Source organism: Megalobrama amblycephala, linkage group LG14, assembly GCF_018812025.1.
Source record: "Megalobrama amblycephala isolate DHTTF-2021 linkage group LG14, ASM1881202v1, whole genome shotgun sequence".
Classification (NCBI taxonomy): domain Eukaryota; kingdom Metazoa; phylum Chordata; class Actinopteri; order Cypriniformes; family Xenocyprididae; genus Megalobrama; species Megalobrama amblycephala.
The window spans coordinates 46,469,290-46,490,484 of NC_063057.1; the positions used below are offsets into that span (position 1 = coordinate 46,469,290).

At 36.8% G+C, this 21,195-nt stretch overlaps 3 protein-coding genes across 5 annotated transcripts in view; 1 reads left to right on the plus strand and 2 right to left on the minus strand.

Moving 5' to 3' along the window:
* The window catches only part of LOC125245792 (gastrula zinc finger protein XlCGF57.1-like), a 90,487-nt gene that overhangs the window by 50,870 nt on the left and 18,422 nt on the right, over window positions 1–21,195 (minus strand). The window lies entirely within an intron of this gene.
* On the minus strand, window positions 487–9,242 carry LOC125245809 (gastrula zinc finger protein XlCGF57.1-like). 3 transcript variants are annotated; one of them, XM_048156577.1, is made up of 4 exons: window positions 9,180–9,198; window positions 7,093–7,183; window positions 3,367–3,517; window positions 487–2,145 (listed from the first exon to the last, which is right to left on the minus strand). In XM_048156577.1, exons 3-4 carry the CDS (start codon window positions 3,449–3,451, stop codon window positions 644–646), a joined length of 1,587 nt encoding a protein of 528 aa, XP_048012534.1. In that variant the 5' UTR covers window positions 3,452–3,517; window positions 7,093–7,183; window positions 9,180–9,198; the 3' UTR covers window positions 487–643. The 3 variants fall into 3 exon arrangements, with proteins under 3 accessions (XP_048012534.1, XP_048012533.1, XP_048012532.1); XM_048156576.1 differs by lacking the exon at window positions 7,093–7,183 and having other exon boundaries at window positions 9,180–9,242; XM_048156575.1 differs by lacking the exon at window positions 9,180–9,198 and having other exon boundaries at window positions 7,089–7,883.
* Window positions 11,077–21,127, plus strand: LOC125245824 (gastrula zinc finger protein XlCGF57.1-like). The gene is made up of 3 exons (XM_048156606.1): window positions 11,077–11,195; window positions 13,995–14,144; window positions 19,042–21,127. The coding sequence occupies exons 2-3, from the start codon at window positions 14,051–14,053 to the stop codon at window positions 20,292–20,294; spliced, it is 1,347 nt and encodes a 448-aa protein (XP_048012563.1). The 5' UTR covers window positions 11,077–11,195; window positions 13,995–14,050; the 3' UTR covers window positions 20,295–21,127.

The window sequence follows — 21,195 nt, forward strand, 5'->3', positions numbered from 1 at the left end:
CTTCATGTACTTTGTTGGGTAAACCAAAGGTTTATTTAAGATCAATATATATTTTTTTTAATAATACCTAGTTTTAAGCCTTCCATCCTTACTCTAATATATAACTTAAGCTCAAAAAAGGGTAGTGATTATAAGACTCTGAAGTAGGAGCTAATTTAGTCCCCCAAGAGTTCCTGGAACAAAAATCGTTCCTAGTTCCTGCGGTGCAAACACGCAAAATCTGGGTACTTCAGCTATTAGTTATTAGTTATATTAGTTATATAGTTCTAGCATCAATCTTGGTTTTTCGACTTGTGCTCTGGAATGTGGTCAACTCTGGTGTGACATCATTCCCAGGCACTGAAAAGATCGATTCTTGGCGCTCTTGTATTGATACATTATCCTCACACAAAATATTGCAATACTATGCATTATTGATCCCCCACCCGACGACTCCTATATTTAACTGTGGATTCACTCAGTAAAACTGAATCAGAAAATGCAGTGTAATGTTCATTATCTTGTTTCATTCAGTTTGTCTCTTTATTTCTGACTGTTCACTTACATTGTATTGCATTTCACAGCAATATTCATTTCTCTTGAAAATAATTTTTGTTTCCAAGGTATTTAACTGAATCTAATAAATGACACTATACAATTGAAATTAATTTCGTACTCTACATATTTTCTGATGCCATTTTAAACTGCCAAGCCATTTAAATCTTTTTCCACACAAGAAACACAAATAGGGTCTCACATATGCATGACTTTTCAGGTGTATCTCTAAGTGTGATGGCAAAATAAACTTTTTATTACACTGAACACAATTAAATCTCCTTCCTCCAGAATGAATGCGCAGGTGATTTTTGAAATTGTTCCTCTTTCTAAATCTCTTACCACACACAGAACATTGCAATTTCTTTCCAGAATGAGTTTGCCAGTGACGATGCAGGTCTCTTTGATATGTGAAACTCTTCTTGCACTGAAGACATGTAAAAGGTTTCTCTCCAGTGTGAACTCTCATGTGAACTTTAAGGTTTCCTTTACGTGAGAAACTCTTTCCACACTTAAGGCAGATGAAAGGCTTTTCTCCAGTGTGAACTCTTATGTGAATATCAAGGTTTGTTTTGTTTATGGAAGTCTTTCCACAGTGATGGCACATAAAAGGTTTCTCTCCAGTGTGAGTTATTACATGATTCTTAAGTTCTTTACTGTCTTTGAAACTCTTTCCGCACTGATGACATAAAAAACAGTTCTCTCTTGAGTGAATCCTCATGTGGTAATTAAAGGTTACTTTATGCCTGATTTTTTCCCCACGCTGATCACATGTGAAAGGCTTCTCTCCAGTGTGAATTCTCATGTGAACCTTTAAGTTTCCTTTAAGATTGAAACTTTTTCCACACTGAAGGCACATAAAAGGCTTCTCTCCGTTGTGAGTTGTTACATGATTCTTAAGGTTTTTCCTGTTTGTGAAACTCCTTCCACACTGATGACACGGAAAAGAGTTTCCTCTTAAGTGAATTTTCATGTGCTGATTAAGATTTTCTTTACATCTGAAATTCTTTCCACATTGACTACATACAAATGGCTTCTCTCTGGTGTGAATTCTTGTGTGAGTCCTTAGACTTTCTTTTCGTGTGAAGCTCTTCTCACAGAGTTTGCAGGTGTAAGGACTCTCTCCAGTGTGGCTTCTCATGTGGGTATTAAGGGTTCCTCTACGTGTAAAACTCTTTCCACACTGAAGGCATGTGTATGGCTTCTCTCCAGTGTGAATTCTCGTGTGAGTCTTAAGACTTTCTTTTCGTGAAAAGTTGTTACCACACAGTTTGCAGGTGTAAGGGCTCTCTCCGGTGTGAATTCTCATGTGGGTATTAAGGTTTCCTTTAATTGTGAAACTCTTTCCACACTGAAGGCATGCATAAGGCTTCTCTCTGGTGTGTATTCTCATGTGGACATTAAAGTTTCCTTTTTGATTGAAATTTTTTCCACAGTGAAGGCAGGTGAAATTACTTTTAGTTCCTGAATTTTTAGTTTTTTTTTGTGAGGAAGCCTTTTCATTCTGTGAGCACTGAGACTTATCTCTAGTTATGAAATTATGTTTCTCAAACAGTTTTTTTTCTTCCACTTCATTCAATTCTTGACTCTCCTCTTTCAGTGTCATCAGGTCTAAAGTAAAAAAAAAAAAGAAGGAAGACAAATACAGGTTATCCCCAGTTTAATGGCACAAAGCAACTAGATCCTATATGCACTAAGCTACTGTCTCCTGCTCCATCCTCAACGGGATGGAACTGGAATAAATACTTTGACTGTTGTGATCCCATCAGACTTATGATAGCTACCTGAATCATAATAAAGCACTGTTCGCCAGAGGAGAACTGGTCCCCGACTAAGCCTGGTTTCTCCCAAGGTTTTTTTCCTCCATTTTACCACAGAAGTCTATTTGTCACCTGTTGGAGTTTGGGTTCCTTGCCGCTGTCGCCTTTGGCTTGCTTAGTTGGGGACACTTGACATTTGATATTCAGCAGTGTTTTGATCTGCCTGCATTGACACAATTTTCTTTAAGAGCTGCTGTGCAGCCAAAATTATATACCAGTTATCACAGTAAAGCTGCTTTGACACAATCTGCATTGTAAAAAGTGCTATATAAATAAAGGTGACTTGACTTGACTACTGCAAGAGGTGTTACCTAAAATCTCAAAACCTTGTAACAACTGGATTGATCAAACAAACCGAAGTTTTTCAAGCAGGTCGCTGTCCAACGGAGGTTATGCCATACATGTAAGGGTTAGATTTTGATTGATGAGTCAGATATACATGTTACCTTTTATTTTTATGTCTAAGTATTGGGTTACTTTTCTGTCATAATTTGGTAAAAACTCAGATATACAGTTTGGTACAGGAGTCAGAACCGCCGTCTACTTATAGGAGATTTGTGTGCAATGGAATAATTTATAGTGCATTTTTGACTCCTTTTTGACATATTATTCTCAGCAGGTAAAAATGCTATCATATGTTTGCACATACATCGAGCACATTTACCCCAGCACACAGCAATGTTTTGGATGTTTATTAAGTTTTTGGATGTTTGTTTTAAGTTATTAAAATATACGTCATAAAAGCACCAGGACTAAATGCATCATTTTCTTTTTTTGGTCCAGACCAAAAGAACCAAGAGAAACAAACTACAAGTTTGAACACACCCTAAGACTTTAAGGAACCGCAGAGACCTTGTTGAAGGCAGCATTAGTATTTGGCTCCATGTCAAATAAAACAACTTTAATTAGGACACTCATATGACATCCTTCAAAAATATCATTCATTTCTGTAGAGAAGGACATTTTAAACAGGATCAAATGACTGAGTTCAGATTTTGAGAAAGAAACCAACCTGTTTGTTCCTCAGTGTATTCTTGTTTCAGGCTGAATACTTCTTCAATCTTCATTTCTTCACTCTCCTCTTTAATGAATGCCATCTTTATTAGTGTGTCATGTGGTTCTCAGTTGGTTCATCTGGAGTTGTTCTGTTCATTCTGGACACTCTGTCATGTTTAAGATGAGAATAATTAACAGAATTATAAACCCAAACTGAATCTCTGGGTGCATCTCAATCAGCTCCCTAGTTCAGTAGTCAGCACACTAGTGAGGGAGTCAGTTAGAGCAGTGTATCCAAACCCTGCTCCTGGAGGCACACCAACAGTGCACATTTTTGATGTCTCCCTTATCTGACACATACATTTTAGGTCTTGCAGTCTCTACAAATGAGCTAATAAGTTAAATCAGGTGTATCTGATTAGGAAGAGTTGGAAAATGTGTAGTGTTGGTGTGCATCCAGGAACAGGGTTGGGAAACACTGAGTTAGAGAACAGTTAGAAGGAGGAGCATGGCTAGTATGCACAAACAGCATGAAACTGTATACGGGTAGAGTGTGCATGTCAAAAGATCAAATACGATTTGAAGTTTGTGACAAAAGCCTTGTTCAGACTGTCAGTCCAAATCCAATTTTTGTGCATATCCGATTAGAATCCGATCATATTTAGCAAGTGTAAATGGCCAAAAAAAAAAAAAATACAGAACAAAAAAAATTCACATGAAATGTGATTTTTACAAATCAGTTTTGAGGGACATTCATATGCGTTTTGAAAACATATTCAAATAGCATGTCTGGAAATCAGTTTCAGTCTGACCACTCTAATCGGATTTTGCATGGTTTATGTGACATTCTCATGCCATATAAAACAAGGGTGAAAAGTTAAGGCCCGGGACCAGTGTTGGGCACGTTACTTTAAAAAAGTAATTAGTTATAGTTACTAGTTACTTCTCACAAATAGTAACGGAGTTAGTAACTGAGTTACATCATTATAAAAGTAACTAATTACCAGGGAAAGTAACTACTGCGTTACTTTTAAAAAAATAAAAATATGCCAAATAAATTGAATGCCCCCAATATTAATATAAGTCTAAGAATAAATTATTCTTGATGCGACTCCTGACTCATGATCCGCTCTTGCTCACGACATGAAATTTCTCTGTACTGTGTTGGTATAGCCATTAAAGAAAACGTAGTTTCATATTTATGTTTAAATAGTCCTATGTTATGTTTTAAATCCATTTATTCGATTATGAAAAGTCAACAGCGTGAGTAAGATGCATCATAAGATGCGCAAATATATCGGGAGACATGGAGTGGGTCAGACATGATTTTAAACACTTCATTAAGTTTTGTTTTATAGAAAGCCTCTCTTTAAAGTGAATTTCGTTTTGTAAAAATTGTATCTTAATTTTAATCAATGTTTCATCAACCAATTGCTTGGATTTAAGATTTAACAAGCAAATATAGCAGACAATAAAATCATGACATGGAGGCGTGGGCGCGATCACTGGCGCGTGAACTGGAGCGCGTCTTATAGGCTAAATGAACCGAAACTCAGAGGCTGCTTGCCTCGCAGACATGAGAAATATATCTATAGAATGCTTGAAATATCTACTTTAACGAAAATGAAGTAATTAAACACGAAAAGAAAGAGGCTACTCTGAATATATAGCCTAATCCGAATGAAATGTGCGTTATCTCTCTAGGCGCGTCCATATGAGCAGATGATCAGCAATGAGAATCAGCAATGTCAACTTCATCTTTGCAGCCGACACTGATTCAGAAAACATTACTTTATTAATAAACAATTAAAATGTCTCCTTGCTGTTTTTGTCACACTCATAATCATTACTTTTGCCGATTCTTTATGGCAATTATGCGTGCCCTTGAGTGCTATATAGCCTATATTATGTAAACTCTCCTTATTATGGTTTATTCTCTCCAGTATTTAAGAAATTAAATTAATATAAATGTGATTAGTCAACTAATAGCTTAAATGAACAACTACTAGTCAACTAGAAAAAAACTCATTTCACATATTTTCGATCAAGCATCAAAAAGGGTATTCTGGTTTGAGCTCGTGCTTCGCGCGCATGCTCTGATAGACACACACAGCGCATCATACATTATTATCAGTTTAAAATTATATTTGTGCATGACTAACCGCAGCACATACCAGAGAAAAAAACTTTGCAGGTCCTATGGCTGAGAGAGAGCTTACTCGGATGAAAACCGCTTCAGTGAGCTCAATTATAGTAACGCGGTATTTTTTTTGTCAGTAACGCTAACGGCGTTGTAACGGGAGAAAAAGTAATTCGTTTGATTACTCGTTACTGCAAAAAGTAACGGCGTTATTTATAACTGGCCGACCAATGAGAGTGGTGCTCTTGTTCACGTGCCTGGAGCTGCTGAAGTTACAGTAAACCATGACTTGGTGGCGCTCAAGCACAAAACGGTCTTGCCGAACACACCTTTGATAACAAGACGACGAAGAGAAAGTAAGTAGACGAGGAAGACCCCTACAAAGTAGCCCTGCGCTCCCAAGCTTCCTAGGTCGTGTATCAGTATACTGTGTAAATGAATGTGGCCGACTGGCTGACTCCCTGATCAGTGCCCTGACTACTGAACTAGGGAGCTGATTGAGATGTACGCTATGGGTGCTCTGTCAGTTCTTGGCCACACCAATAGATGTGTATTTCTGTATTTCTACTGTTTGTTTTTTTCTTTTACATTCAAGAAATATAGTTGAGAATGTCTATTTCATAAATATGTTTATTTGCACTACCGATTCTGACTACCATCTCTCATATGTCATGTATAAGCAATTTTATATATGTATTTTTATCTTCTTTAACTTTATTAATATCATAAATATTTTTATTTGCACTACTGTTCAGCACAAGCGCCATATACTGTCAGGGAGTGAATTTGCACGCATCGCCAGTAAAAATCACTTGGGTATGAACACAAAAAACGTCCCGAAAAACGCTGGCGATAAGCGCGTGCGATATTCATCCCGGTGTGTACAGGCGATTTTCATCCCGTTTTGTACATTTTGAACAAAAAAAGAGTTACGGACAGTGAAAGACTGCGTTCACGCCACCTCGTTTTTACCAGAATCTTGAGATGACAACATGTGACATTATATTCAGAGCTGTTCACGTCCTTTGACTGGGAATTACACGTTTCTATGGCACCACTATCAACGCCTATGAATCTACAGCGGCCACGTGGTACAGCGGCCATGTGGTACATCTGGAAGTTTTCAGAAAACTCCCAGCTTACAAGCTGTAATTACGAGCTCTACGAGGACGTGAACGCTTTTTACAAGCTAAAATCTCGTAACTACAGGAAATCCGAGGCCGTGTGAACACACCTCAAGTACCTGGGATTTTCGTTACTAAAGATAGATTGCTCCGCCAACAACTTAATTTTTCCACTAAAATAACGAAAACTAGAACAATCTTTAATTGTTGGTTACAACAAGACTTGTCAATTTATGTCAGAGTTCTTATATCCAAAGCAGAGGGTTTGTCTCGTTGTGTTTATCCCTCTTTATCTTTATTTGTTAGCAACAAAATTTGTTATGATATTGACAAAATTTTATTTGGAAGAACAGATCTCACAAAGGTAGGAAATCTGTTTTGTCTAATAGACGTGGACTGGAAGTTTTAAATGTTAAGGATCCAATAATTTTTTAAACTTAAATGAAAATAAAACAGAAATAATCTTGTTCGGACCTACAGAAAACAGCGTTGTTAATGTTGATTGTGGCTCTCTCACTCCTTATGAAACCCTTTGTGCCAGGAATTTGGGTGTTCTTTTCGACCACAACCTAAAATTCGATAAACAGATTAGTGCTGTGGTAAAATCCAGTTTTTTCCATCTCCGACAGCTTTCAAAAGTTAAATCATTTTTATCTTAAGGTGATTTTCAAACATTGATCCATGCTGTTGTTATATCACGTTTAGACTACAGTAATTCTCTTTATTATGGGGTCTCCCAATCATCTCTTTCTCGATTACAGTTGGTTCAAAACTCAGCAGCTAGACTTCTCACTAAGACGTGCAAGCATGAGTCTGTTACTCCCATCTTATCAGCCTTACACTGGCTCCCTATCAAATTTAGAGTCGATTTTAAAATCTTACTTTATGTTTATAAAGCTCTTAATAATCTGGCCCCTGAGTACTTGACCAGTTTACTTTCTCGCCACTCCCCGTCAAGAACCTTAAGATCATGTGACCAGAGCTTACTTGTTGTACCACGAACTCGACTTAAAAAACGAGGTGATCGGGCCTTTGCAGTTGTGGGACCCAAATTATGGAATAGCCTACCTTTATATATCAGGCTAGCCCCTTCTGTTGACACATTTAAGTCATCCTTGAAAACATTTCTCTTTTCCTTAGCCTTTCCTTAGCTTTTATGAATATTTTGCTTTTTATATTATTTTTATGTTTGTGACATGTACAGCACTTTGGTCAGCATCAGCTGTTTTTAAATGTGCTTTATAAATAAAGATTGAATTGAATTGAATTGAATAAGGATCTTGTCAGCTCTTTTAGAATTAGTTGGTCAAAAAAATGTCTTTGTAGTAATGACTCAATTTGGCACTATATCCCCAATGCCATATTTCATAGATTAGGTGGTTTAGAGTTTCTTTTATAATGCAATTTTACCCCTTCTAAATTACAGATTTCTCTCTCTTAATTCAAAATCAAGTTTTACTTGTTTGGAAATTGTGTTATGTGCACAACTTTTCTCCCCACAAAGAAATTCTGTGGAATAACTTGAATATTTTAATCTGAAACAAATCCTTTTTTTATGAAAAAGTGGTATGATAGAGAAATTGCCACTTTTGTGTTTTGATCTCTCTTTGCAAAGTTGAGGAAGAAACTTTGCTTCACTTAATCTACCATTGCAATCATGTTAAATCTCTTTGGGAGAGCTTAAATTGTTATCTTTCTCCTTTTATCAAATGTGATTTAAACTTTTCTTTGAATGATATATTCCTTTATTTTTCTAGGAGTGACTATGCTATTTGATCTTGTTGTTAATTTCTTTGTGTTGCATTGTACATTTTTTATTCACAAAAACTAAATTTTCAAGACTTTGCCAAGATTTGATGTCTACATTGCTGAATCTTGTTGTTAAATCTCTTAAACTCAACGATAATAACAAGAACAACAAGTTTCTTAAGGACTATGACCATATTGAGGTGCCATTGTTATTTGTATGTTTTTTTTTTTCCATTTATGTTAATGTATTTAATGCAGTGCTGTTTCTTTTCTTGCAATAAAAAAGGAGTGGGTGGATTTTAACACACATTGTGGAAACACATCTGTGTTCAAACACCATTTAAAAGTGAATTATGTAATAACAGGTCCCCTTTAAGACCTCACAGACTAAGCCAGGATTAGACTACGCCTTAGCTCAATTGCAACATTTAAGTAGGTTTTATAAACATGCCTTAGAAAAAAAACATTACCATTGAGCATCTTGATAAAAAACAATGGTATCTTAAATATCTTAAAATATGTCAGTGCAAGTTGCTTTTACTTAAAACAGCTCAAATATGCATTTTATTCTGAGACTAGCTTAAGCCTTGTCTGTGAAACCAGGGGCAAGACTTGTAGTGTAAATGCAGCCGAAGACGCAGCTTTACTATTAGTCTAGTTAGATGCGCTTTGGTCACAAAAAATAACGTTCATAAATGTCAGATAAAGCAATGCATTGTTACATTAAATAAAAAAATAATTAATTTTACAGAACTATACAATTACCTTACTAGTTTATATCGATTTAAAAACTTTTAAAAGCTTAGAAACACAAACCTTTCTTCAGTCGAATCACAGACGCAGGAGCGCGGCGCTTACTTATGACGTCACACCACCAGACCAAAATAAAAGTCCTGTATAGTTTATAGACACCTATAGTGAATAGAAATTTAAGTGAGAAGAAAATGAAAATTTATGAAAACACACACAACAACAATTGTCAGAGGTATTTAGAGTTACATTCTTATGTTTTCCGAGGATGTGCTGAAAATAATTACCAGTGAAAGTGTATGGCTATGTAACACATCTATCATTCTGTCTTAAAGGCCCACTGAAGAGTGCACAGCATTATTCAATGTGTTGATGTAATTTCAACTGAAACAGGAAGACAAGGCGATATATCGAACAGCCCCACCCCTTATTTTAAAGTAGACAATAGCGTTTTGTTTATGTTACAGCACACCAGAGCCATTAGACTCTGTAAAACCTCTGTTTCCTGCTAATCTCTAACCGTTTCTCCTCATAATGTCCTTTATATCGCTTATATACAGCATTCTGTGCAGAATTCAAATGGGTCTGATACCTTTCGTGGTCTGAGCCGACCAGGCTTGGGAGGATTACTTTAAAAAAATGTATTCCGTTACAGTTACAAATTGCTTCATAAAAGTATTCAGTAACGTACCACAATATGAAAGTAATGTAATCTGATTACTTTTGGATTACTTAAAGGTCAAATGTATAAAAAAAAGAAAAAAATGGGAGGGGGGCAACTTTACTGTAAATAAATTGTATTTTTAAATTGTAATTTTAATTATTTCTTCTCAGTTTCTGCAAGTTTTTAAATTTTACACATTCCATACTTTTGAATGGGTAAAATTAAAAACTTTTTTACAAATTAAAGTGCCAAATCATGTACATTTTAGGAACTTTACTCAAGAATACTATAAAAAAGCTTCTTTCATGTCAGTAAAGCTGTTAACAGAAAATTAAAATGTCATTGGAAAAATATAGATTTGGGCTAAGCCCCGAATGTTAACAATGTCTGGCTCCGCCCCTGGTCATTACACATATTCCGTTACTCCCCAACCCTGGAGCCGACTCACATATGTGATCCACACTGTGCTCTCGTGTCTCTGGACCAGAGCAGACTGTGCTCGCGCTGCAGCGGTTCACATTATACTAATGCGAAAATGGACTTCATTCACTGTCTGAATCATTCCCTATTCTCTATATAGTGCACTATGTGCCATTCACCATGTAGAAACTAGTAAATGTGTGAGTAAATGACCGATTTCAGCCGAGGCTTCGGCATCTGTAAAAGTGTAGGAGGCAGGACTTCAGATTCTAGAGAGCATTTGATTGGACCGAAGATTTGACAAGAAGCTGAAGTGCGATGTGATGTCAGGAAAATCCGTGATCCATTTTAGCAGAAGTGAGAGACTGTAAGTTTTAAATGCTTATATCACCTAAATGCGAATTTTGTCATTGTTTTAGAACACACCAGATTATTCATAACATTAAGGCTAACATATTCATACTAAAGCTAAAAAACTTTTAGCATTTAACATTTTGATTTCAGGGGGACTTTAAAGACAAAACAGTCATATTTGAGTGCAGAAACCATTTATACCAAGGATCGGAAACTTTTTTCAATATCAAGCCACTTTTTAAAAATTATTTGGTGCGTTTTTTGAAAAGCAAATTTAAGAATGGCCTACACTTCACATTATGGGCAGATACAACACAGGTCTATATGTCAGAAAATTGAAAATGTAAAACATATTTTGATATAATGTAACAAACTGCCATTTGCCAAATATGAACAGGAAAAAACTTATAAGTGTGTTACAAGCTTTAGGAAGCACATAATTCCCTTTATGCAATATGTTAAATATTGGACCAGAAACTGGTAGAATGTATTCTATTATATATAAGGGCGATAATGAGCTCTTTGTCACACTCCAGCACATCAGTGGCGGTATGCACCCTTTTAGTCGGTTTGCAACTCGCCAGTAAATCCACAGAAGAATAACACGTCATAAGGCTGCGCCGCGCTCCAGTGTCTGAAGAAAGGTTTGTGTTTTTAAGCTTTTAATGTGTTTAAATACATACAAGCTGTTCAGACAATTTTATAGTTTTTGAAAGTGTGATAAAATTAATGACTTATTATTCAAAGTAACATTAATGCTGAAACATTCACTAGCGTTATTTTTAGTTATAAGTGACTAAAGCGCATCCTCTCGAGTTAACGTTAACAGAAAAGGTGCGTCTCATTTTCTTGGTTGATAATTGTAGATTCGTCCCTAATGTAATATAAATCTTCAAACACAACATTTTAGCCTTTTCTCTTGCGCCTCCGGGTCACAACACTGCTTGTTTACTTTCAATTACCGAGAAAGCAAAACAATAATTGACCATCATTGAGTACACTGGTTGAAAATCAGCCAATACGAATTAAATAGCGAGACTGGCAGTTAGTCTGCTTTATATATTTGTTTAGCGATTAAAAAAATAAACTTTTTTTTTTTTTTTTTTTTAAAGTATCAACTTCCTTAGTTAACCGTTGTTATCGGTAGCTATTAGTAAAGGGGTATTTCACTCAGAAATTAGTATTTATTAATCATTTACTCACCCTCAAGTGGTTTGCTCACATAATGTTGCATATAAAAATGGAAAATTACACAAATGATGTGGAATCACATAAACCATTTGAAATATTGATGCTTTTTGTTCAACTAACATTAAAGGTGCAATATGTAAGATTTTTGCAGTAAAATATCCAAAAACCACTAGGCCAGTGTCATGTATTTTGTTAACTTGAGTACTTACAATATCCCAAATGTTTCCAACTATTTGTAAATCCTAATTAGAAAATTGCAATTTGAACCAAGACGTGTGAGGAGTCGCCTGTCAATTGCGTCATACCCGCGTTACCTTCGGTTTAAGGTTTTATTTTGTAGAAACCATGGAAACACCAAAGATGCTTTAATATTTACATGTTTTAATAGGCAAGGGAACAACTGTTTTAATATATTTATAGACAGAAAACTAATTATTGTTATATATCACAACACGTTTAGTCTTATTGTTTACATTTTCTTGATTTTAGCGAGTACCATGCTTTACCATGCCTCAGAGAAAAACACTATTTTGTCAAGTAGCTGACATAGCATAACCAGATGCAGCTTTATTTTTAGTCAGAGTAATACAGCATTTTCTCCATCATACAATACGTTTTAAAATTAATCACATGCCATTTATCAACACAAGCCATCCAGTATTTAATATGATATGCTAAAATTGATCTATCTTACTGCAGTGTGTAACAGTGTCTCACAGCAGCCACCGAGCGAACGCACAGAGTAACGTTATAACATCATTTTCAACACTCTCAAATGTATCTAATATGATAAACAGAGCTGTGTTACCTCATACTTATGACTGGAGAAGCGGCGCCGGCGACTGCGGCATAATAAAAGTTCAGCTGCTTGTGAGGCATGTGTTGCGCAATCGCTCCAGCAGCCTCGTTCAGCTCCCACAACACTCGGTCCTTCTCTGCTTCATACTACAGTAACATTAATAATCGCATCCATGAACATGATTTCTTCCCAAGTACTATCCCGATTCTTTTCCACAGGCTGTGAGGTGAATACCACACGTCCCAAGATTCCACGCTCAAACTTGACGTCATCAAGCTTTGTCTTTGTTTTGAACAGGCCTCTAGCGGACAGAAATCTTATATACTGCACCTTTTAAGTTTAATTTTTTGTTTTCGAAATTGGCAACCATTCATTGACAATGGTGGCGGAAATTCATTTATGTTACAAATCGGAGCCATATGTAATATTATCAAATCAATAAATACCACTTTTTTATTTTTTATTTTTTGAAAAGTGACATGACGTGTGGCCAAGCATGGTGTACCATAATATGGTGTACCATAATCAGAATTTGTGCCCTCATCCAAGTGCAGACACCCAGAGCAGTGGGCAGCCATTTTTGCTGTGGCGCCTGGGTAGCGTTTGGGGGTTAGGTGACTTGCTCAAGGGCACTTCAGTTGTGAGTAAAAAGAGTGGAAGAGAGCGCTGTTCATTCACTACCCCACCTACATTTTCTGCCGATACTGAGACTCAACCCGTGACCTTCGGGTCCGCCTCTCTAACCGTAAGGCCACAATTGCCCAATTAAAGCTGGGTGCACACTGTGCGATTTATAATAGTTCTTTACGATTGTTGCTCGTCAGACTGTACGAACATGATCCTCATGTCACACTGTGGGATCTCAGCTGTCATTAATGTCAGACTGTACGACAGTCAAGACGCATTAAAAACGGACTTGCCCATGAAAACTTGTCCAGAGTTTTACATCATCAACCCATACATTCGGTGACTGTGAGCTGCATTACACACGGTACTGAAATGATGGCTAACAAAGAAATCTCTAGCATTAATTTTGATCACGTCTTATCTTGAAAAATGAAGACAATTTGACATTTGTCATAGGAGAAGTCACATTGCAGGACTGTGCGCCAAATCTTCTGACACTGCCAGAATTTCGTCTGAGGTGAAATTTGATTGCAGCGGTCATTAATCGGCTGTCGGTGAACATGTCAAACTAGTGATCAAAGACTACAGATTTTTGCCTAGGATTATAGGAATCTTTTAGGATTCTCAAAATTTGTCTCAGAAGACCAAATCGTGGCCAAAATCACACAGTGTGGACCCGCCTTATCTAACAAAGACTATTAACTCTAACTCTGACTGACTCCCTTACCAGTGCGCTGACTACTAAACTAAGGAGCTGATTGAGACACACCCAAAGATTTAGCTTTGATTTATTTTTCTTTCTGTTATTTATTCTCATCTTAAACAGGACAGAGGATCCGAACACACCGGAAAACTCTTTGTGATACAACTGAGATCCACGTGATGTACAAAATGGCGTTTGTTAAAGAGGAGAGTGAAGAAATGAAGATTGAAGAAGCATTCAGAGTGAAACAAGAAGATACTGAGAAACAAATAGGTTTGTTCAATTCTCAAAATCTGAACTAAGTCAAATTGTCTACAGAAATGAATAATGTTTTAGAAGAATCTCAAGAGTTTCCTATTTAAAGCAGTTTTATTTGACATGTAGTGGGTCGATTCTTGGGCAGTATGGGTTGGAATGTCTAGGCACCTCAGGATTCAATTTGATTACAATTCAGATGGCTGTGATGCGCATGTGTGTGTATATATATATATATATATATATATATATATATATATATATCACGTTTTCATTTCACATTGAATCTCCAAATTAATGTAGAAACAACAAACAGTATATTTTAAACTTTTGTTTAATGGCATCTTTTTTTTATGAATGAAGGTCAGTATCACTGATATCAATACTGCTACTGAAGATAACTTTTAATTTAAGGAAACTTAAAACAATCCTCACGCAAACACACTGTAATAAATGTCACAATTTGCTGTGCCTTTAATATCAGCGCTCAGTTTTTTTCTATTGGCCCAGTCAGACCGGTTCAGATTTGTAAATTACCTGGCAAAATGCAAAAAAAAAAAAAAAAAATGGTTTTGACCCATGTAAGCTTGGAAACAGTGCTCTAAGATTTTTTTTTTCAGGTAGGTCTAACAGGTAGGAAATTTACAAAAATTGAATTATTGAACACTTCAGTCTTCACTCCATAAATTATAAATTAAATATATATCAATCTTTATTAAAGCTACAAAAGTTATTCATTCAATAGCAGTGTGATTTTTCTTTTGTTCTTCGATTAACATTAATGACAGGCATCAAAGCAACTGATTTATAAGGCTGCTGTGACTTTGCTGCCGAACATGATGCAGATCTGACATGTATCCCATTTTCTCACAACTCTTTACATTCTCTTTACAACTCTTTACTTCATTGAACTCATTTAAGACTATGCTTACAAGGAGACTTGACAAAATGGACATTTTGGCATACTTTTGCTTGTTTTTGTCCATGCAAGCGCTGTCTGAAGTGGCTTTCGGTGCACACAAGTCATGTTACTGTCACACAAACAGGAGATTCACAGACAGCGTGTGCCAGTACTGCACTAAGTTTGTGTCTTGAGGTGTTTATGTGTCTTGTCACGCTTTAATGGTTTTAAATCCATTTGTCATATATCATTATAATCATATAATGTAATGCCAGGAAAAGGATGATGGGGAAAAAATTATGCGGTGTTAATTGCGTTAAATATTTTCAATGCGTTAAACTGAAAAAAATAAATTGTATGCATAAATATGTTAATTTTGACAGCACTAATTACAAGCAATAAACAGAGTGCTTTCAGTATCTAAAGCTCAAAATATACTTTGGCTGTCCACGTTCCAAACACTGATCGTAATTTTCATCATCAGGAGGGTCTGAGGACGTCCCCGCACATGCAGCCCAATTTCTGTGTCCGTGGATGTCCTCGGAACCTTCTGATGATGAAAATTACATCAAGTGGTCAGTGTTTGGAATATGGACAGCCGAAGAATACTTTGAGCTTTAGATACTTAGATGAATGGTGCAAGCACAACGTTGCATGTGTGAGTGATTTGAACGCTTTAGAACAAAAGTCCGTCACTAGAGCGCACGCACCGAACGTGTCTTTCAATGCTCACGGCCAAGGAGTATACCTTGAAAGGCTCGTGCAGACTTGAGATGAATGAGATGTTAAACTGAGGTCCTGACTCTCTGGTCATTAAAAATCTCAGGATGTCCTTTGAAAAAGAATAGGGGCGTAAAGGTCCAGATATACTTCAAATGAAATCGAAGAGCTGATGTGACGTAATTTCGAACAAAATCAGGCCAAAATGAAGTTTGTTTTGGGAGTTCGAAACGGCTTGCCAAAGCGAACTTTCAGGAAAAGTTCGCTCCAGCTGCAAAACACCTTCGTACTATCATTGGTCTGTGACGATTATGTAACAGGAGGTGTGCGCTGAGGCTCTGCCTTCTTTAACGTGGAAGTCTTCTCTGACTCATTTCATCTGTTGAGTTCATTGAGGTAAGATGTCTGCGGTTGAAAAAATGAACACGTTAGATAGCCACTTTACAGTACAAAATGAAGTTGTGCTTCTGATGAAATGAGTCACTGACACTGTTTTTCATGTTTGATACTGTAAAGCTGCTTGCTTTTAAGCAGTCTATTGAATAAAGTGCTATAAAAATAAACGTGACGTGACTGGAGTGCTAATTTGCAGAGCTTGTGCTAACTAACATACATGTTATGATCAGATGCTTTTCTTATGCTTTCTATAAAAATGCTCGCTGTTTCCGCATTTTTGTGGTTTATTTTGTTACTGAGAAGAAAGTGCACTGCACATATTTACATATTCATCTAAACACCGCTCTCAGCAGTGTGGGTGGTGTCAGATGTTCGATTACAGTATATCGCTGCTTACGTATTTCAAACTTCGTTTTAACCCTAAACGAAGAACGAAAAAGAACTTCGTTTGAAGTATATCAGGGTCTTAACCTTGGTGTCCTGGCCAAATTTGCCCATTGGCCTCTGTCCATCAACCCCATATATAAACTGATTGGCTTCATCACTCTCTTTTCCATCAATAAGCTGGTGTGTGGTGGGCATTCTGGTTGCAGTATGGCTGCTGTCACATTGGTGGTGGTTGAGAAGATTCCCTCCTTCCATTTATAAAGCGATTTGAGTGCAGAGAAAAGTGCTATATAAATGTAACGAATTAACACAGAAAATGAAGTATACCTGGGGCTTAAAGAGTTAGTTGTTGTTCCGCACCCATAAGACCTTCGTCCATCTTCAGAACACAAATTAAGATATTTTTGATAAAATCCAATGGCTCAGTGAGGCCTCCATTTACAGCAAGATAATCAACACTTTCAGATGCTCAAAGTTACTAAAGACATATTTAAAACAGTTCATGTAACTACAGTGGTTCAACCTTAAAGGTGCCCTAGAATCAAAAATTGAATTTACCTTGGCATAGTTGAATAACAAGAGTTCAGTACATGGAAATGACATATAGTGAGTCTCAAACACCATTGTTTCCTCCTTCTTGTGTAAAAGACCTCCGAAAATCAGGTGAATCTCAACATAACACCGACTGTTACGTAACAGTTGGGATCATTAATATGTACGCCCCCAATATTTGCATATGCCAGCCCATGTTCAAGGCATTAGACAAGGGCAGTCAGTCGTTGCCAACGTCTGGATCTGTGCACAGCTGAATCATCAGACTAGGTAAGCAAGCAAGAACAATAGCGATAAATGGCAGATGGAGCGATAATAACTGACATGATCCATGATATCATGATATTTTTAGTGATATTTGTAAATTGTCTTTCTAAATGTTTTGTTAGCATGTTGCTAATGTACTGTTAAATGTGGCTAAAGTTACCATTGTTTATTACTGTACTCACGGAGACAAGACTGTTGTTATTTTCATTTTTAAACACTTGCAGTCTGTATAATGCATAAACACAGCTTCATTCTTTATAAGTCTCTCCAACAGTGTGTAATGTTAGCTTTAGCCACGGAGCATAGCCTCAAATTCATTCAGAATCAAATGTAAACATCCAAATAAATACTGTACTCACATGATCTGAAGCATGCATGCAGCATACATGACGAACATCTTGTAAAGATCCATTTGAGGGTTATATTAGCTGTGTGAACTTTGTTTATGCACTGTATTATAGTTGAGAGCTCAGGAGGGCAGGGAGCGCGAGATTTAAAGGGGCCGCAGCCTGGATCGGTGCATAGTTAATGATGCCCCAAAATAGGCAGTTAAAAAATTTTAAAAAAATCTATGGGGTATTTTGAGCTGAAACTTCACAGACACATTCAGGGGACACCTTAGACTTATATTACATCTTGTGAAAGAACGTTCTAGGGCACCTTTAATGTTATGAAGCAGCGTAAATACTTTTTGTGCGGCCCCCCAAAAAAAAAAAAAATCTAGTGATGGGCGATCTCAAAACACTGCTTCATGAACCTTTGAAGCTTTACGAATCTTTCGTTTTGAATCAGTAGTTCGAAGCATGCATCAAACTGCCAAAGCCTCGTTTACTGAAATTATTAAAATTTTAAACTAAAAATGTTGTGATGCTCTGAACTCTTTCGAGAAGTTGGGAAACTGCCGGTAACTTCAGAGCACATTGAGCAGCCAGGTACAAATAGTGCACAAAGTATCTCACGTAAACTAATTTGGCCATCTCTGCAGCTACTGATATGTTAGATGCATTGTCAGTCACCAGTTCAGGATCTTTGTCTTCTATTCCCCATTGAGTCATCACATTATTTAGCAAATTTGCCATTTTTGCTCCAGAGTGATTGTCAAACATTGCACTAATCTGCAGAACGTGCTAGACAAGTTCCCATTGTGAAGATATGTGGTGGCAGGTTATCGTAATGTATGACTGTGTTGCTCTCAATGTCCAAGCATCACAGGAAATGGAAATTGCTTGCAGAAGAGAGAGACAGCATGACGTCTTGTTTAACTTTGTTTCTTTGATTGCTGTTCCTGCCCAGGTGGAAAAAGTACTCCACACTTCCCATCTCTGTATTTAAAAAATGTATTTAGTTACCACGCCACTTGATGACGTAGCATAGCACGTTAACGAAGGCATAAATAGATGCTAGCAATGCATGTCCTCAGATTCTAATTGTCTGAAGGTGACGCACATAACCTAGATGTTCCCTTTCGACTGTTTTAATAACTTATTGCAGTGGTTTTCAATCCTGTCGTGTCGTATCTGATACACTCCGTTCAGTTCATGAAGCTCTCTCCTAAAGAACTGGTGATCAGATTAAATAAGTCATACAAAATGTGCAGAACAGAGGGTCCCTAGGACCAGTATTGAAAACCACTGCTTTATTGGATATAGAATGTAAGATGTGTTAACTTGTTTTTGTCTTTTTTCACCTTAGACTTGATGGTGCTGAAAGAGGAGGGTCAAGAGCAGAATGAAATTGATGAAAAACATGATTTCATGACTGGAAAAAAATCTACACTGATTGAAAAGACCTCGCAAAAAAGAGCTAAAAAGACAGCAGTTAAAAAGTGTTTCACCTGCCATCAGTGTGGAAGGACTTTTGATCAACGTGGGAACCTAAAAGTACACATAAGAATTCACAATGGAGAGAAGCCTCACACCTGCAAACATTGTGGAAAGAGTTTCAATGAAAAAGGAAACCTTAATGTTCACACGAGAATTCACACTGGAGAGAGGCCTTACATCTGTCAACAATGTGGAAAGGGTTTCACTCAAAAAGGAAACCTTCAAGTCCACATGAGAATTCACACTGGAGAGAGTGTTTTCAACTGCCAGCAGTGTGGGAAGAATTTCAGTGGAAAGGGAAATCTTAAAAAACACATGAGAATTCACACTGGAGAGGGCCTTTTCACCTGCCAACAGTGTGGGAAGACTTTCACTCAAAATGGAAACCTTAAAAAGCACTTAAGAATTCACACCGGAGAGAAGCCTTACACCTGCAAATTGTGTGGGAAGAGCTTCACACGGGAACTAGGCCTTAGGTATCACATGAACATTCACACTGGAGAAAAGCCGTTCGTATGTGGTCAGTGTGGAAAGAGTTTTAGCCGTAAAGAGACCCTTGAGACCCACATGAGGATTCACACTGGAGAGAAGCCATTCACATGTGTTCAGTGTGGAAAAAGTTTCAGATGTAGAGAAAACCTTAGAGGACACATGAGGATTCACTCCAGAGAGAACTGCTTTATATGCCATCAGTGTGGAAGAAGTTTTACAGACATTAATCGGCTTAAGAATCATGTAATAACTCACACAGGGGAGAAGCCTTTCATATGCCATCACTGTGGAAATAGTTTTACAAGTGAAGGGAAGCTTAAAACTCACATGAGACTTCACAGTGGAAAGAGGCCTTTCACATGTCTTCAGCGTAAGAAGAGTTTCACATATCAAAGAGACAAGAAACGACATTTGCAAATTCCCTCTGGAGGAAAGACATTTAATTGTGATCAGTGTGATAAAAAATTTATTTTGCCGGCACACTTACAGATACACCTGAAAAGTCACACAGATTTGAGACCCTATTCGTGTTCTTTATGTGGAAAAAGTTTCAAATGGCTCAGCGATTTAAAATGGCATCAGAAAATACGTATCTGTGTGAAATTAAGGCTACGTTCACGCCACAGATGAATGTGGGACAAATTGGATTTTCTTCTCAAGGTGTTCCATTGTGCATAGGTGTCACTCCATTTCATGTATGGCCATTCTACAGAATTGGTTCAAGGTCAGAGTTGGAAAACATCTTAAAAACAATTGATCTTTTTCCACAATTTTTTTATGTATGCAAATTAAATAATATCCAAGGTACTCATTTCTAGTAATTGTGCAGTTAATTCTCAAATTCTATTTTCAGAAAATGTCACTACTGAAACACAATAATAAATAACTCAAAGGTGCCCTAGAATCCCTTTTCAAAAGATGTAATATAAGTCTAAGGTGTCCCCTGAACGTGTCTGTGAAGTTTCAGCTCAAAATACCCCATAGATTTTTTTAAATAAATTTTTTTAACTGCCTATTTTGAGCCATAATTACATTTGCACCGATTAAGCGCGGGAGTTTGAGACTCACTGTATGTCATTTCCATGTACTGAACTCGTTATTCATCTATGCCACGGTAAATTCAATTTTTCATTCGATGGCACTTTTAAGAAGGGTTATATTGACTTAAGATTTTGTTTACATCAGACTTGTAAATACATTTTTGCTACTTTTTAAAAAAAGCAGTTTGCACCAATTCTGTAGAACGGCCCATATTGATATGTTGGAATCAAAATATTAATTCAACTTCTGTTTTGCAGTGAAATGCTGATTTGTAAATGCAAAACTAAAAATAAAAAGACAAACTGAATAAAATAATGAATATTGCACTGCAGTATTTGATTCATCTTTAGTAAGAGAATGCACAGGTGAACATGCAGCTATTTTTTTTTAATGTAAAATATCTTACTCAGGACAGTACTAAAGAGATCATACAAAATGCATGTTATTTTTTATTATTTTTTTCCACATTTTCACAGATTCTGCAAGGGGT